This window comes from Bos grunniens, chromosome 10, assembly GCF_055505025.1.
Source record: "Bos grunniens cultivar Pamir isolate PY7600 chromosome 10, Bosgru_T2T1.0, whole genome shotgun sequence".
NCBI lineage: Eukaryota > Metazoa > Chordata > Mammalia > Artiodactyla > Bovidae > Bos > Bos grunniens.
Window position 1 is genome coordinate 31626850 of NC_141174.1, and position 12500 is coordinate 31639349.

At 40.6% G+C, this 12500-nt stretch overlaps 1 protein-coding gene across 1 annotated transcript in view; it reads left to right on the top strand.

Moving 5' to 3' along the window:
• Window positions 1-12500, top strand: part of CCDC175 (coiled-coil domain containing 175) — a 74241-nt gene that overhangs the window by 56361 nt on the left and 5380 nt on the right. Inside the window, exons 16-19 of the mRNA XM_086320466.1 lie at window positions 244-396; window positions 3228-3330; window positions 6745-6788; window positions 8639-8801. Coding sequence (XP_086176592.1) covers window positions 244-396; window positions 3228-3330; window positions 6745-6788; window positions 8639-8801 — 463 coding nt within the window. The remainder of the gene's footprint in view (window positions 1-243; window positions 397-3227; window positions 3331-6744; window positions 6789-8638; window positions 8802-12500) is intronic.

Below are 12500 nucleotides of genomic sequence, written 5' to 3' on the forward strand. Positions count from 1 at the left end.
AATGAATGCACTACATGGTCTGTGGTTGGTTCAATCAGGAGATGTGAAACTGGTAATAGAGTACCAATTGTAAAGTTATACCCAGATTTGTGACTGGGCAGGGGTTGGTGCCCCTCACTCCCACATTGTTCAAGGGTCAGCTGTAATTAGAACCCTTCTCTGAATGTGGTACAGGCAGCTTAATACACTGGTGCCCTGCTAGTTGAACTCTATAAGGTAATTGTGGATTTTATGTTTGAGCAGAAGAAAGTGAAGCAGGAGTTGAAACAGTTAAGAGAGCATGAAAGCTATAAAACCAAAGCTCATTTTGAAATTTTAAAAAGCTTAGAAAATGAAATCTATTTACATGACCTAAAAACAGATGCTTTGATCCTGGAAAATAAAAGATTAAAAGAGGTAAGTTCAAGAGCACTTTACTTTGTACGATGGTCATGGTTGATTTCCATATCTGTACTAGTTATGAAAGAAAAGGAGAGAATAACTCTTAAAACTTTCTAAGTGAAACTTAAAGTACACAGAGAGAAGTGCCCACATCATACACAGCTTAATTAACACACTGAATAACCAACACCTAGATCAAGAAACAAAGCATCCATCAACAGAATCCAGATACTGTCTTCTATGTCTTCTATGGGCCTTCCTGTTATTGACCTTCCCACGACATACCATATCATATACTATACTCTCCCACAATATGCTATACTGACTTTTAACACTATAGACGAGTTCTGCCTGCTTTTGAACAGTATATGTATGGAATGATACAGTACATATTCTTTTGCCCAAAATTATGCTTCCCAGGTTTCTTCTTATTATTGAGTGAAGTTACGGTTCATTCATTCTCAGTTCTGTATTTTACTGTTTGTACGTATTGCATTCCATTGTGTGACTATACTATAATTTATACACTCTGCTCTTGATGGAGGCTTGGAGAGTTTCTAATTTGGACTACTACCATGAAAATTCTATTACATGTATTTTGATGAATATAGTTACGTATTTCTTTTGGGTAAACAGCTCGAGTGGCATTCTAGAGCCGTAGAGGGTCATATGGTCCCCCTTAGTGCACAGGGGCGGTCTCCCAAGGACACTGCACGAACTGCCACTCCTGTCTGTCATATAAGAGAGTGTAGTTATTCCTGATTCTGAGCAAAATTCAGCCTTTTTCAATTTAATCATTCTGGAGGGTGTGTAGTGGTGACCCACTGTGGTTTTAATTTGCATTTTCCTGATGGTTCAGGAAATGATTTGTATGTTGTTCACTACACTTGGAGACCCTCTTTGTGAAGTATCTGTTCAGTCTTGTGCCCATTTTAAAAGTTAGATGGTTTCAGATTGATTGTAGTTCTTTTTATAGCAAAGGAATTTGTTCATCCAACCCCTAAAATGAAAGTCTCAATCTCAAAAGATTAAGTTTTGCTTATTTATACTTAAGATTTACTTCTTTGAGTCTGTCACTCAGTAGTAACCCTGTAGTGTGACTTTGGGCAGTCCTACAGCACTAAGACTCTAAATGGCAACAATTCTCTATCTAATATCATGTGTTTTTTGGTATAATTAAATGACATAAGAGATAGGAGTCTACTTTGAAAAGGCAGATGTGCTCCACAGAGCCCAGGTGCCACTGGCAGTAACCCACACACATCCAACATCTTCATCCTTCTAGCCTTGAAACAACCTTGTAAAGGAATTTCATCCACCTATGAAACATTCCACAAGACTGTCTTCCTATCAAGATGATGTAGATTATTTATTGATTTAGTTGGAATTTTCATTGCTATTTTGGTAATGGGTGACCAAATGGATGACTATGTGAAACATTGATTCGAAAAGTTCTGTTTTGGATTCAAGGTCCATCTACTAGCCCTGGATGACCCTATGCTTATATCTTATTCATTCATCACTCTTTGTTTTGATGATCTCATCCCTTCATTCAACAAACATTTTAAGCATCACTGAGTCCCAAGTTCTAGGGAAAAAACAGTGAATACAAATATGGATAAGACACTGTTCCAAACCCTTAGAGAGCTCACGGTCTGGCTGGGGAGACAGGTATACAAATGTATAATTACAATCTGGTTGTTAAGTGTGACAATCCACCCAGGGCACATATACATAGTCACCCAGAGCACGAGCATTTAATCACAACAGGTGAGGAGCTCCAGGAAGAAATCTGACCTGGTGCCATTAGCATAGAGGTAGGATTTACACCTGAGAGATAATGAGATTCCTTGAGGACAGTTAATGAGAACAATGAAGTGTGAACAGAATTCAGAGGAAAGATAGTTTTGAAAGAGGAAACAGTAGAAGTGGAGACCAAGAGGGGACTAAAAGACCAAAAAGGGGACTAATGGAGAGTTATAGGAAGCCACCTGAACTAGACAAGTCTATAAACAGTGATCCATGTTCAAACAGAGCAACAATGATGACTTGGATTTGGCTTATGATAGCTTTCACTTAGATTTACTACAAAACCTGCCAGCAAGCTGTGCAAAGACTGACACGGGGTAAGGCTGCAGGAGAGCCCCTCTGGCACATCCTCATGAACAGTTCTGTGGAACAGGTCCATGTCTTCTCCTAGGGCACTGGGACCATTTCTAAGATTTTTATCAGTAGTTTCTAGTGTTTGATAATTTCTCTATTGAAACTGAGCCAGTGCCTACTTTATATCCCAAAGCCCACATTTTCAGAGTTCCCAGACTTTAGAGTTCCTGAGCACTGGGTAGTTAGAACAGAAAGCCATGTCTCTGATATCCAAACCACTGCTGTCACTGCCAGCCAACCCAGTGAAACATCCAACTAGAGTGAGCAATTCCATAGGGTCTCCCGACTTGATAATTCATCCCTCTGCGGTCCTATGAATACCTCCAGTGAGGCAACATTGCTGCCTTGTAGCATATACTGAACACACATTTTGCCAAAAGGAAAATTTTTTTCCTGTGGACACAGTGCATTTAGGCAGCATACATTTTAGTTCATTTTTGTAGGAAATTCAGAATATCATGTTTATTTGGGTGACGTTGAAATGCTTACTAGGAAGCAAGGTCCTTTATTTCCCTCAACAGAATATTAACTTAGCAAGGGCTGTGCTTACCACTGTCACCTTGGCAGCTAGAATGATGGGACACACAGAGGAGGGATCAATAAATGTTTGCTAAGCGACTACACAGATAATTAACCTACTATAATTCAACAGCTTAAAGCAACCATACACCTTTAATTTCCAGTATATTGCATACCTAAAGGACAACATAGAGCAATACGAAAGGGGAGAAGAAGACCTCGTGCGCTCCTCAAGTGACCTGTCTTGTCAGCTGACAGATCTTCAGAGTAAGTAATGTGTCATGAGTGACCTTTTACATATAAAAAAATAAAGTTCTGTTTTGTTGAAATCAATGTTACTGGTTTGATATAATAAAATGTACCCATCTTAAGTTCAATGAGTTTTGACAGGTGTACATATCACCAGAGCCACTACAAGAAAGAACAGAACATTTTCATCATTGAAAAGCATCCCTTGTGTCTCTTTGTGGTTGATTTCCCAGTCTGCTTCCAGTTCCCAGAAACCACTGAAGGACAGTGCGTCTGTCCTTAAGGACTGGATATAATGGGATGATAGAACATGTACTGTTTTGTACCTGGCTGCTTTTACTCAGAAGACTTTTTAAAGATCCATCTATGTTGCTGCATATATCCTTGTTTGTTTTTTATAGCTGTATAGTGAAAGTGTGTTAGTCGCTCAGTCATGTATGACTCTTTGCGACCCCAGGAACTGTAGCCTGCCAGGCTCCTCTATCCATGGAATTCTTCATGCAAGAATACTGGAGTGGGTTGCCATTCCCTTCACCAAGGGATCTACCTGACTCAGGGATCAAACCTGGGTCTCCTACACTGCAAGGCAGATTCGTTACCACCTGAACCACCAGGGAAGTAGCTGTATGACAGTGGTCCTTTAAATGGATGTACCGTATTTTGTTTATCCCTTCACTAGCTGAGGAACATTTGGATTGTTTCCTTTTGGGGGTTACTATTTGTGTTTTTGAGAATATTTATTTTAGTTTCTCTTGGGTAAATACAAAGGAGGGGAATCATTGGATTTATAAGAAATGGCCTGTTTGCCAGAGTAGTTGTACAGACTTATCATCCTAATAGCACCACATCCTCTCCAGCACTTAAAATTGTCAAAACACTTAAAATTGTTGTCATTTTAACCATTTACTAGCTATGAAATTGGAGAAGGCAATGGCACCCCACTCCAGTACTCCTGCCTGGAAAATCCCATGGATGGAGGAGCCTGGTAGGCTGCAGTCCATGGGGTCTCGAAGAGTCAGACACGACTGAGCGACTTCACTTTCACTTTTCACTTTCGTGCATTGGAGAAGGAAATGGCAACCCACTCCGGTGTTCTTGCCTGGAGAATCCCAGGGACCAGGGAGCCTGGTGGGCTGCCGTCTATGGGGTCGCACAGAGTCGGACACGACTGAAGCGACTTAGCAGCAGCAGCAGCAGCAGCTATGAAATGGCATTTCCTCTTGATTAAGATTTTCTGTTGACTAAGGTTAAGTATCTTCTCATGTGTTTTTTGGCCACTTACATATCATTTTTTATGTTATGTTGTTGACAAATTATCTGTTACAACATAACAAGCATTGCAGATTATTTTGCTTACAAATTGTCAGTTTGGTTAGAATTTAGTGGAGGCAACTCCTGCCTGTTCTACTTCACATCAGCTGGGGCAACTTGATGGCTGAGGAATAATTCAGCAGCTGGGGACTGGAGTCCTCTGCAGACCCGCTCACTCATGTGTCTGGTGTCGATGCTGGCTCTCAGCTGAATTCAGGGGAGACTGCTAACCAGAACACCTCTGTGTGGCCTCTCCATATGTGCAGCTGCTTGACCTGCTGTGTTTCAAAAGCTAACATTCCAAGAAAACAAAGTAGAAGTTCACGGCATTGTGACTTGACCTTAAAAGTTAGTGCCACATGTCTTTCCAAATCTTTGTGTTTCCTATTGAGTTAAAATATTTATATAGTCTGGAAATGATTCCTTTTTAAGTCTAAGGCTTGACTTTTCATTTACTTATGGTGCCCTAGAAAAAAGTTTAAAATTTTCTTTTGAGCAAAGTCTGCTTTATCTAGTTTTTCTTTTTAGCATTAGTATGTTTTGTGTCCTTTTTTGCCTAAGCCTAGTTCTCAGAGTTTTTCCTATGTTTTCTCTATTAGTTTTTCAGTTCAGTTCAGTTCAGTCGCTCAGGCGTGTCCAGCTCTTTGCGACCCCATGGACTGCAGCACGCCAGGCCTCCCTGTCCATCACCAACTAGATTTTTAGCTTTAATGTCTAGATCCCTTTAACCAGGGATGAAAGTTAACTCTTTCATGTGGTATGAGGTAGGGTTGAAATATAACGGTGTTCTCTTATGCATATTCAGTTGTTCCAGCACCATTTTTGAAAAGACTTTCCTTCTTGCATTGTATTACTCAATGACTTTTAAAAAAAATCAGTTTTATGAATCTGTTCCTTTATTCTAAGTATCTGAATTTATACCAACATCACACTGTCCCGATTGCTATAGTTTCATATTCAATCTGTAAATATCATGTAATGTTAGTTCTTCTCATTTGTGCTTCTCTGTTAGAATCATTTTGGCTATTTTAGATATTTTGATTTCCATATAAGCTTTAGAATTAGCTTATTAATCTACACACACGTGTACCCCTGCTCGGATCTTGATTGAGTTTGTGTTGAATCTATAAATCAATCTGAGGAGAATTTACATCTTAACAAAGTGAAGACTTCCAATCCAAGAATACAGTGTATACCTCCATTTATTTAGAACTTACTTAATTTTTCTCAGCAAGATTTCACAGCTGTTAGTAAAGTTTCAGAGGTCCACAAGAGCATCCTCAGTCCCAGTGATTAGCTGGAAGGATTCACAGGACTCAGACATTGTTAGGCTTGATGGTTATTGTCTGTTCAGTGAAGAATACTGAGTAAAATCAGGGAAGGGAAAAGGGCTTGGTGGAAACTAGATGCAAGCCTGCAGGTGGCCTCTCCCAGTGGAGTTACAGTAGAGTTACATCCCAGTGGCATGCATTTAACTCCCCCAGCAGTGGTGTGTGACACATGCAAACTGGTGCCAGGTAGGGGAGCTCACAGGGTTGGGTGTCCAGGGTATTTATTGGAGGGGGTCCATCACATGGGCATGCAGTGCCATTGTGAGTGACCTCAGCGACTCAAGCAGCTACTGAGATGCTCAGGTGGTGTTTCTCCTTTACAAGGTTAGTGCGGAAAATTGCACTGATTGACTTTGGAATGTCAAACCAATCTTCCACTCCTGCGATAAGATCCACTTATTCAAAAGCTGTTACTGTTTTCATATATTGCTGGATTTGATTTGTTAATCTTTGAGCAGATTTCTGTGTCTGTGTGCAAGCCTGTCTTGCTCAGCTTGCACGCCCCCAGGAGAGCCCAGTGACCGGAGGAGAGCTCCCTTCTTTTAGGTGTCACCGTTCCATGTTGCCCATTCTCCAGTATCTGAAAACTGGATATTGCAGCAAATTTATTTGTTTTATATATTTAGTCCCATTTTCTCCTTTTTTTACAGTGGCAGGGCAAGTGTTAGTCTGACATTTCAGAAGTAAAAACTGATAGATAAAAATGGTTTTTGAAAAACAAATAGCATTACTTTAATAAAATGTTCAAATTATTTCAGTAACCTTTGCATTTTAAAAATCTTTAATTTAGCACAATATTCGGATTTGTGGGCTGAATTTTGGACTACACTTAAGGTGAGCTTTTTTATGTTGCCTTGATAAGTATCATATTTCTAAGATATCTACCTACCTAATAAGTGTGTGTGTAAGGAAGGAAGACAGAGCTCATGTGATCATCACATTCTAAAATGTGTTCTTTGTGTTGTCACAAATCAAATCTCAACTGAATCAGTTTTAAAGATTTTATTGGCTTTGTGCAGTCAGTCAGTCAGTTCAGTTGCTCAGTCGTGTCCGACTCTTTGCAACTCCATGAATCGCAGCACACCAGGCCTCCCTGTCTATCACCAACTCCTGGAGTTCACTCAGACTCACGTTCATCGAGTCAGTGATGCCATCCAGCCATCTCATCCTCTGTCGTCCCCTTCTCCTCCTGTCCCCCAATCCCTCCCAGCATCAGAGTCTTTTCCAATGAGTCAACTCTTCACATGAGGTGGCCAAAGTGCTGGAGTTTCAGCTTTAGCATCATTCCTTCCAAAGAAATCCCAGGGCTGATCTCCTTCAGAAAGGACTGGTTGGATCTCCTTGCAGTCCAAGGGACTCTCAAGAGTCTTCTCCAACACCACAGTTCAAAAGCATCAATTCTTCGGCGCTCAGCCTTCTTCACAGTCCAACTCTCGCATCCATACATGACCACTGTGCAACACCTCACAAATCAGGCAGCATTTTAGCTAGCAGACAGGAAGAAGCTCTGGGGATCTGTACAAAATGAAAGACTTTTATAGGCAGAGGGAGCAAGAACAAGGAAGTCATTCCAGGTAAAAATGGTAGGTTCCATATTGCAAGGCCACTTCCCTTTCAGGGATGGCAGGGATCGACCAGGCAGATTACCTATTTAGTGCTGATCAGCTAATTCCTGATGGACTGGTTAAGATTCCATTTCTAAGAGAACTGAAACTAATTAAATCTCTCAGTTTGGTGACGTGGGATTTAGTATAAGTGACTCCATTTTGGGCCTGTTGTCTTATTCTTAAGAATATAAAATGTCATTATGAAATCTTCACCCTTTGGGAAGCCATCTTCCCACTCTACCACTTCAGCTAAAGTGGGAATGACATTTTTATTTCCAAGCATAAACGGAAGACAGATTATTTTAGGACAAGTTTGTCAGTTCTGCACTCTCTCTTTCCTCCACATTTTACCAGCTATGCACCATCTCCATCTCTCCCTGCTTTAGAAGCAGGTAGACTAGAATATAGATCCTGGTTCTGCTACTTTCTAAGTAACTAAAGATTACCTGTGATCCTTGTTTAACCCTTAAACAGAGGCTAAGAGAAGTGCTAGTAATGCCTTTTTTAGATGAAGCAACTGAGACTCAGACTTGCCCAAGACCAGACTGTAGCCCTCCAGGCTCCTCTGTCCATTGAATTCTCCAGGCAAGAATACGGAGTGGGTGGCCATTCCCTTCTCCAGGAGATCTTCCCAACGCATGGACTGAACTCAGGTCTTCTGCATAGCAGGACCATGTGAGCCACCAGGGAAGCCCATTGATGAACTTTCGGGATTTAAAGCTCAGACCTCCCTGATTGCAAGATTCTTTCTCTTAAGCTGCAAGCCGCACTGAGTCTCCTCTGCAGTTCCGTGGTGCTCCTAAGATGAGCTGGCTTTTTTATGCCGCCATCACTACTTCCCTACCCAGTTAGAATTTTGAGTTTAGTGAGCATTCTATTAAATCTCATTTGTTAATTCACTTTTCTAACATCCTTTACAGAACTTTGTGAATTTTCTGTGTAAGACACTTACTTTACACAACTAGTACCAATATTGTGTATGTATTTTTGTCTTGTGCATGACTCACTTGTACAAGATATTTTTATTTATTTTGTTGCTATTTATATTCACATACCCCCAAATGCTATTTTTTTAAGGAACTGATAGAAAGTGGTAATGAGACCTTGAGAGAAATAAAAAATCTGATAGGCAAGCTGTGTGAAAGAGATGAAAAAATCGAGCAAATCAGTATTTTGCTTCAATCAGACCTTGATGAGATGCGTAGTCTAATGGAAAAGGAATCGGAGACAGACTTTCTCAGTAAGTAACATCTCAAGAACTTTCTGCTATTTTACTGTCACTGGTGACATCAAAAATAGCCCCCCAAAAGAATGCCAACCAATAATTTAGTTATCTGCAATAATCTATTCCCAATAATATCACATGTGTTCACTGAATGTTTATTCTCATTTGTGGGATTGAATATGGCACTGTAGCAGTGTTGGGCAAGCCTCTCTTTTTATCTTAGTGAGTCTCCTAAATAACTGAATCTCAACTTCTTTCCGATTTTTAAAAATATTCCTCCCCCCAAATCTTTTTAAACTCTTTTACATGCTTCCTTATCTTTTAAAAGAAAATAGTGAACATCATTTTGCCCTTTCTTCCTGATCTGAATTTAGCATTAGAAACAGGAAGTGTTGCCTTCTCTGAAAGTCTAATGATGCTTTCTGGGTCTTCTGAGATGTTAACACATCGATTACAACACAACTGACTCAAGAACAAGCAACCCAGTCTTTTCAGAGGAAGATCAACCTTCATCCTCAGTCCCTACTCTAGAGTCGTGTTAGACACCAGGGCCACAGAACTGCCCATACCAGGACTCCAGTGAGAAGCAGAGGTGAATCCTTGGCCAGTACAGCCCAGGGATCCAAGCGCTGGAATCCCTTGAAAAGGTGGTATGGTGGAGGTAGAGGGCACTGTCAGAAGGAAGGAGAATAGAGCATAGGGGAGAGATGGAGAGGTGAAATGAAAATGGTATTATCTGACAAGTGTACAGATCTATTAGAGGTTATTAAGATTTAAGAGCATCATCATTAGATAAGCCATACTAAAGGTGAGTTGTAAAAAATAAAATAAGTGAAATAAAAGTAAAATGAAAGAAAGCGGCACAATTAAAAACATCTAGATATTTGGTTAAAAAAAAAAAAAACAGTGTTCTGAGGGTGTTGCTTGATAAAAGAAATAATGTTTTAGCAGCCACTAAGGAATTTTGTGGGTGAATCTTCTTATCAACCAAAAAGTTGTGTTTATCATCATGTTCCACCTTGATGATACTTATTATGTGTGCATGCTCAGTGGCTTCAGTCATGTCAGACTCTTTGTGATCCTATGGACTGAAGCCCGCCAGGCTGCTCTGTCTGTGGGATTTCTCAGGCAAGAATACTGGCGCGGGTTGCCATTTCTTCCTCCAGGGGATCTTCCTGACCCAGGGACTGAACCCGAGTCTCCTGCACTGCAGGCAGATTCTTTACCCCTGAGCCACAAGGGAAGCCCCTATACTTATTATATCTTATTGCACAAAGAGTCTTTGTGCATCTTGCTTAACTCTGTATTTTCTTTGTTAGGTCAGGCCATCCCTAGTAACTGTAGATCAAGTCGACTTTTAAGAGCTAAATAGTTTCTTCGATTGCACTGTTTTCACATGAGAAAATCTTCCCTTTTTATCTGAAACCTGATGGAATCTTTACATTGGAGCAAATTTAAATGTACTATATTGAAAAGCTAAACCCACTGAAAAACTAATACCATATTCCCCTTTTCTTGTACTTTGAGAACTGATAACCTATTGAAAGTGGAGGATTGCAGCATGGAAATAATGGAAGGCCCCCCAAATGAGAACAAGCTGAGGCGTAAAGCAAGGGAGTCAGTGTCACTATCACTTGTTATTGGCAGAGATTCAGAGGCAGGCAGGGGAGTGGGAGAGGTTCAGTGTTGAGGGTGGGGAAAAGGAAAGCTTCAGGTGTGTTCTGACTGGAGGTTGTTGGCATTGGAAAGCTGGCAACAGGCTGACTAGAAGCTGGATAGCCTATGTGATAGATTAGTGAGCATATTTGGCTCTTCTCTGGTTGGTCCTGAGTTAGAAGAAGGATTATAAAGGAGGGAAGTTGGCAGTCATTGATCAAATTATGACTATTCTGGGCTAATTGCATATATGGTCAATTCATGGGTCTATTGTCATGTATGGTCTGGCCATTGTCAGTTTGTATATTCTATTTTTCAGCATGGATTTTAATTTTTACTTCCATTTCAAGATATTGTGTCCAGAAGAGAGTAATATTAATAGTTGCTTTGTGTGAAAACCAACCCAAATAAAATATAAATAATGGGCTTCCCTGGTGGCTTAGCTGGTAAAGACCCTGCCTGCCAGTGCAGGAGATGCAAGAGACATGGGTTCAATCCCTGGGTGGAAAGATCCCCTGGAGAAAGAAATGACAACCCACTCCAGTAATCTTGCCTGGAAAATTCCCCAGACAGAAGAGCCCGGCAGGCTACAGTCCATGCAGTCACAGAGTCGGACGCAACTGCACGCACATGCATGATGGGTCGATCCAGTACGTGGCATTCATTTTTATATCATCCAAATGGTACAGTCATTTCATTAAAATTTAACTTCATTTGATAGGCAATCAGTATACATGACTCTTAAGCTGTGCTTATTCTAGGCAACTGGAACAAGTTCCAGTTAATATTAATTATGAAATATCCAAGTATGAAAAGCATAAAAGTCACACACACATATACACACCATAAGGCAAAAATTTTAACATTTTTGCCATTTATGGTATTCCCGCCACACAGAACAAGAACATAATTGTTGTTGTTGTCCAGTTGCTCAGTCGTGTCTGACTCTGCGACCCCAGGGACTGCAGCATGCCAGGCTTCCCTGTCCACCACCAACTCCCAGAGCTCACCCAAACTCATGTCTATCAAGTTGGCGATGCCATCCAGTGATCTTATCCTCTTTCATCCCCTTCTTCTTCTGCCTCCAATCTTTCCCAGCATCAGCGTCTTTTCCAATGAGTCAGTTCTTTGGATCAGGTGGCCAAAGTATTGGAGTCTCAGCTTCAACATCGGTCCTTCCAATGAATATTCAGGACTGATCTCCTTTAGGATGGACTGGTTGGATCTCCTTGCAGTCCAAGGGACTCTCAAGAGTCTTCTCCAGCACCACAGTTCAAAAGCATCAATTCTTCGGCGCTTAACTTTCTTTATAGTCCAACTCTCACATCCATACATGACTACTGGAAAAATTTAGTTATCTCTTAAAATTTCTGTCTGATATTGTACACATCATTATATATATTTATAGTGTATAAATAAACTGGGGCACATGATACAAACTCAAGACAGTTTGGAGAGCACTCACCTCAGTTTCCGATGCTCACAGTTTTTGCTCAGGTTGTCATTATAACCAAACCACAAACTGTAAGGAAACTTTGTTGTAGTCTGATGAAAACTTTAGAGAAATCGAAGCTTGGGGCTTTTAGTTTTAAACTCCTCCCCTATTCTCAGTTGCTGCCTGTGTTCCTAGATATCAACAATGGTGTGGAGATTCCTGAGCAAGTCTTATTGTCTACAACAAGGGTCATTAAACTACAACCAAGGGGCCAAACCTGCTTCCCTCCTATATTTGTAGGGCTCAGAGCTAAGAATGGTTTTTGTATTTTAAAATGGTTAGAAAAAATCAAAAGGATAATATTGGCCAGTACCATATTCAATAACCTTAGATATGTAGATGACACCACCCCTTGGCAGAAAGCAAAGAAGAACTAAAGAGCCTCTTGATGAAGGTGAAAGAGGAGAGTGAAAAACCTGGGTTAAAATTCAACATTCAAAAAACTAAAATCATACCATCTGGTCCCATCACTTCATGCCATATAGATGAGGAAACAGTGGAAACAGTGACAAACTTTACTTTCTTGGGTTCCAAAATCACTGCAGATGGTGACTGCAGCCATG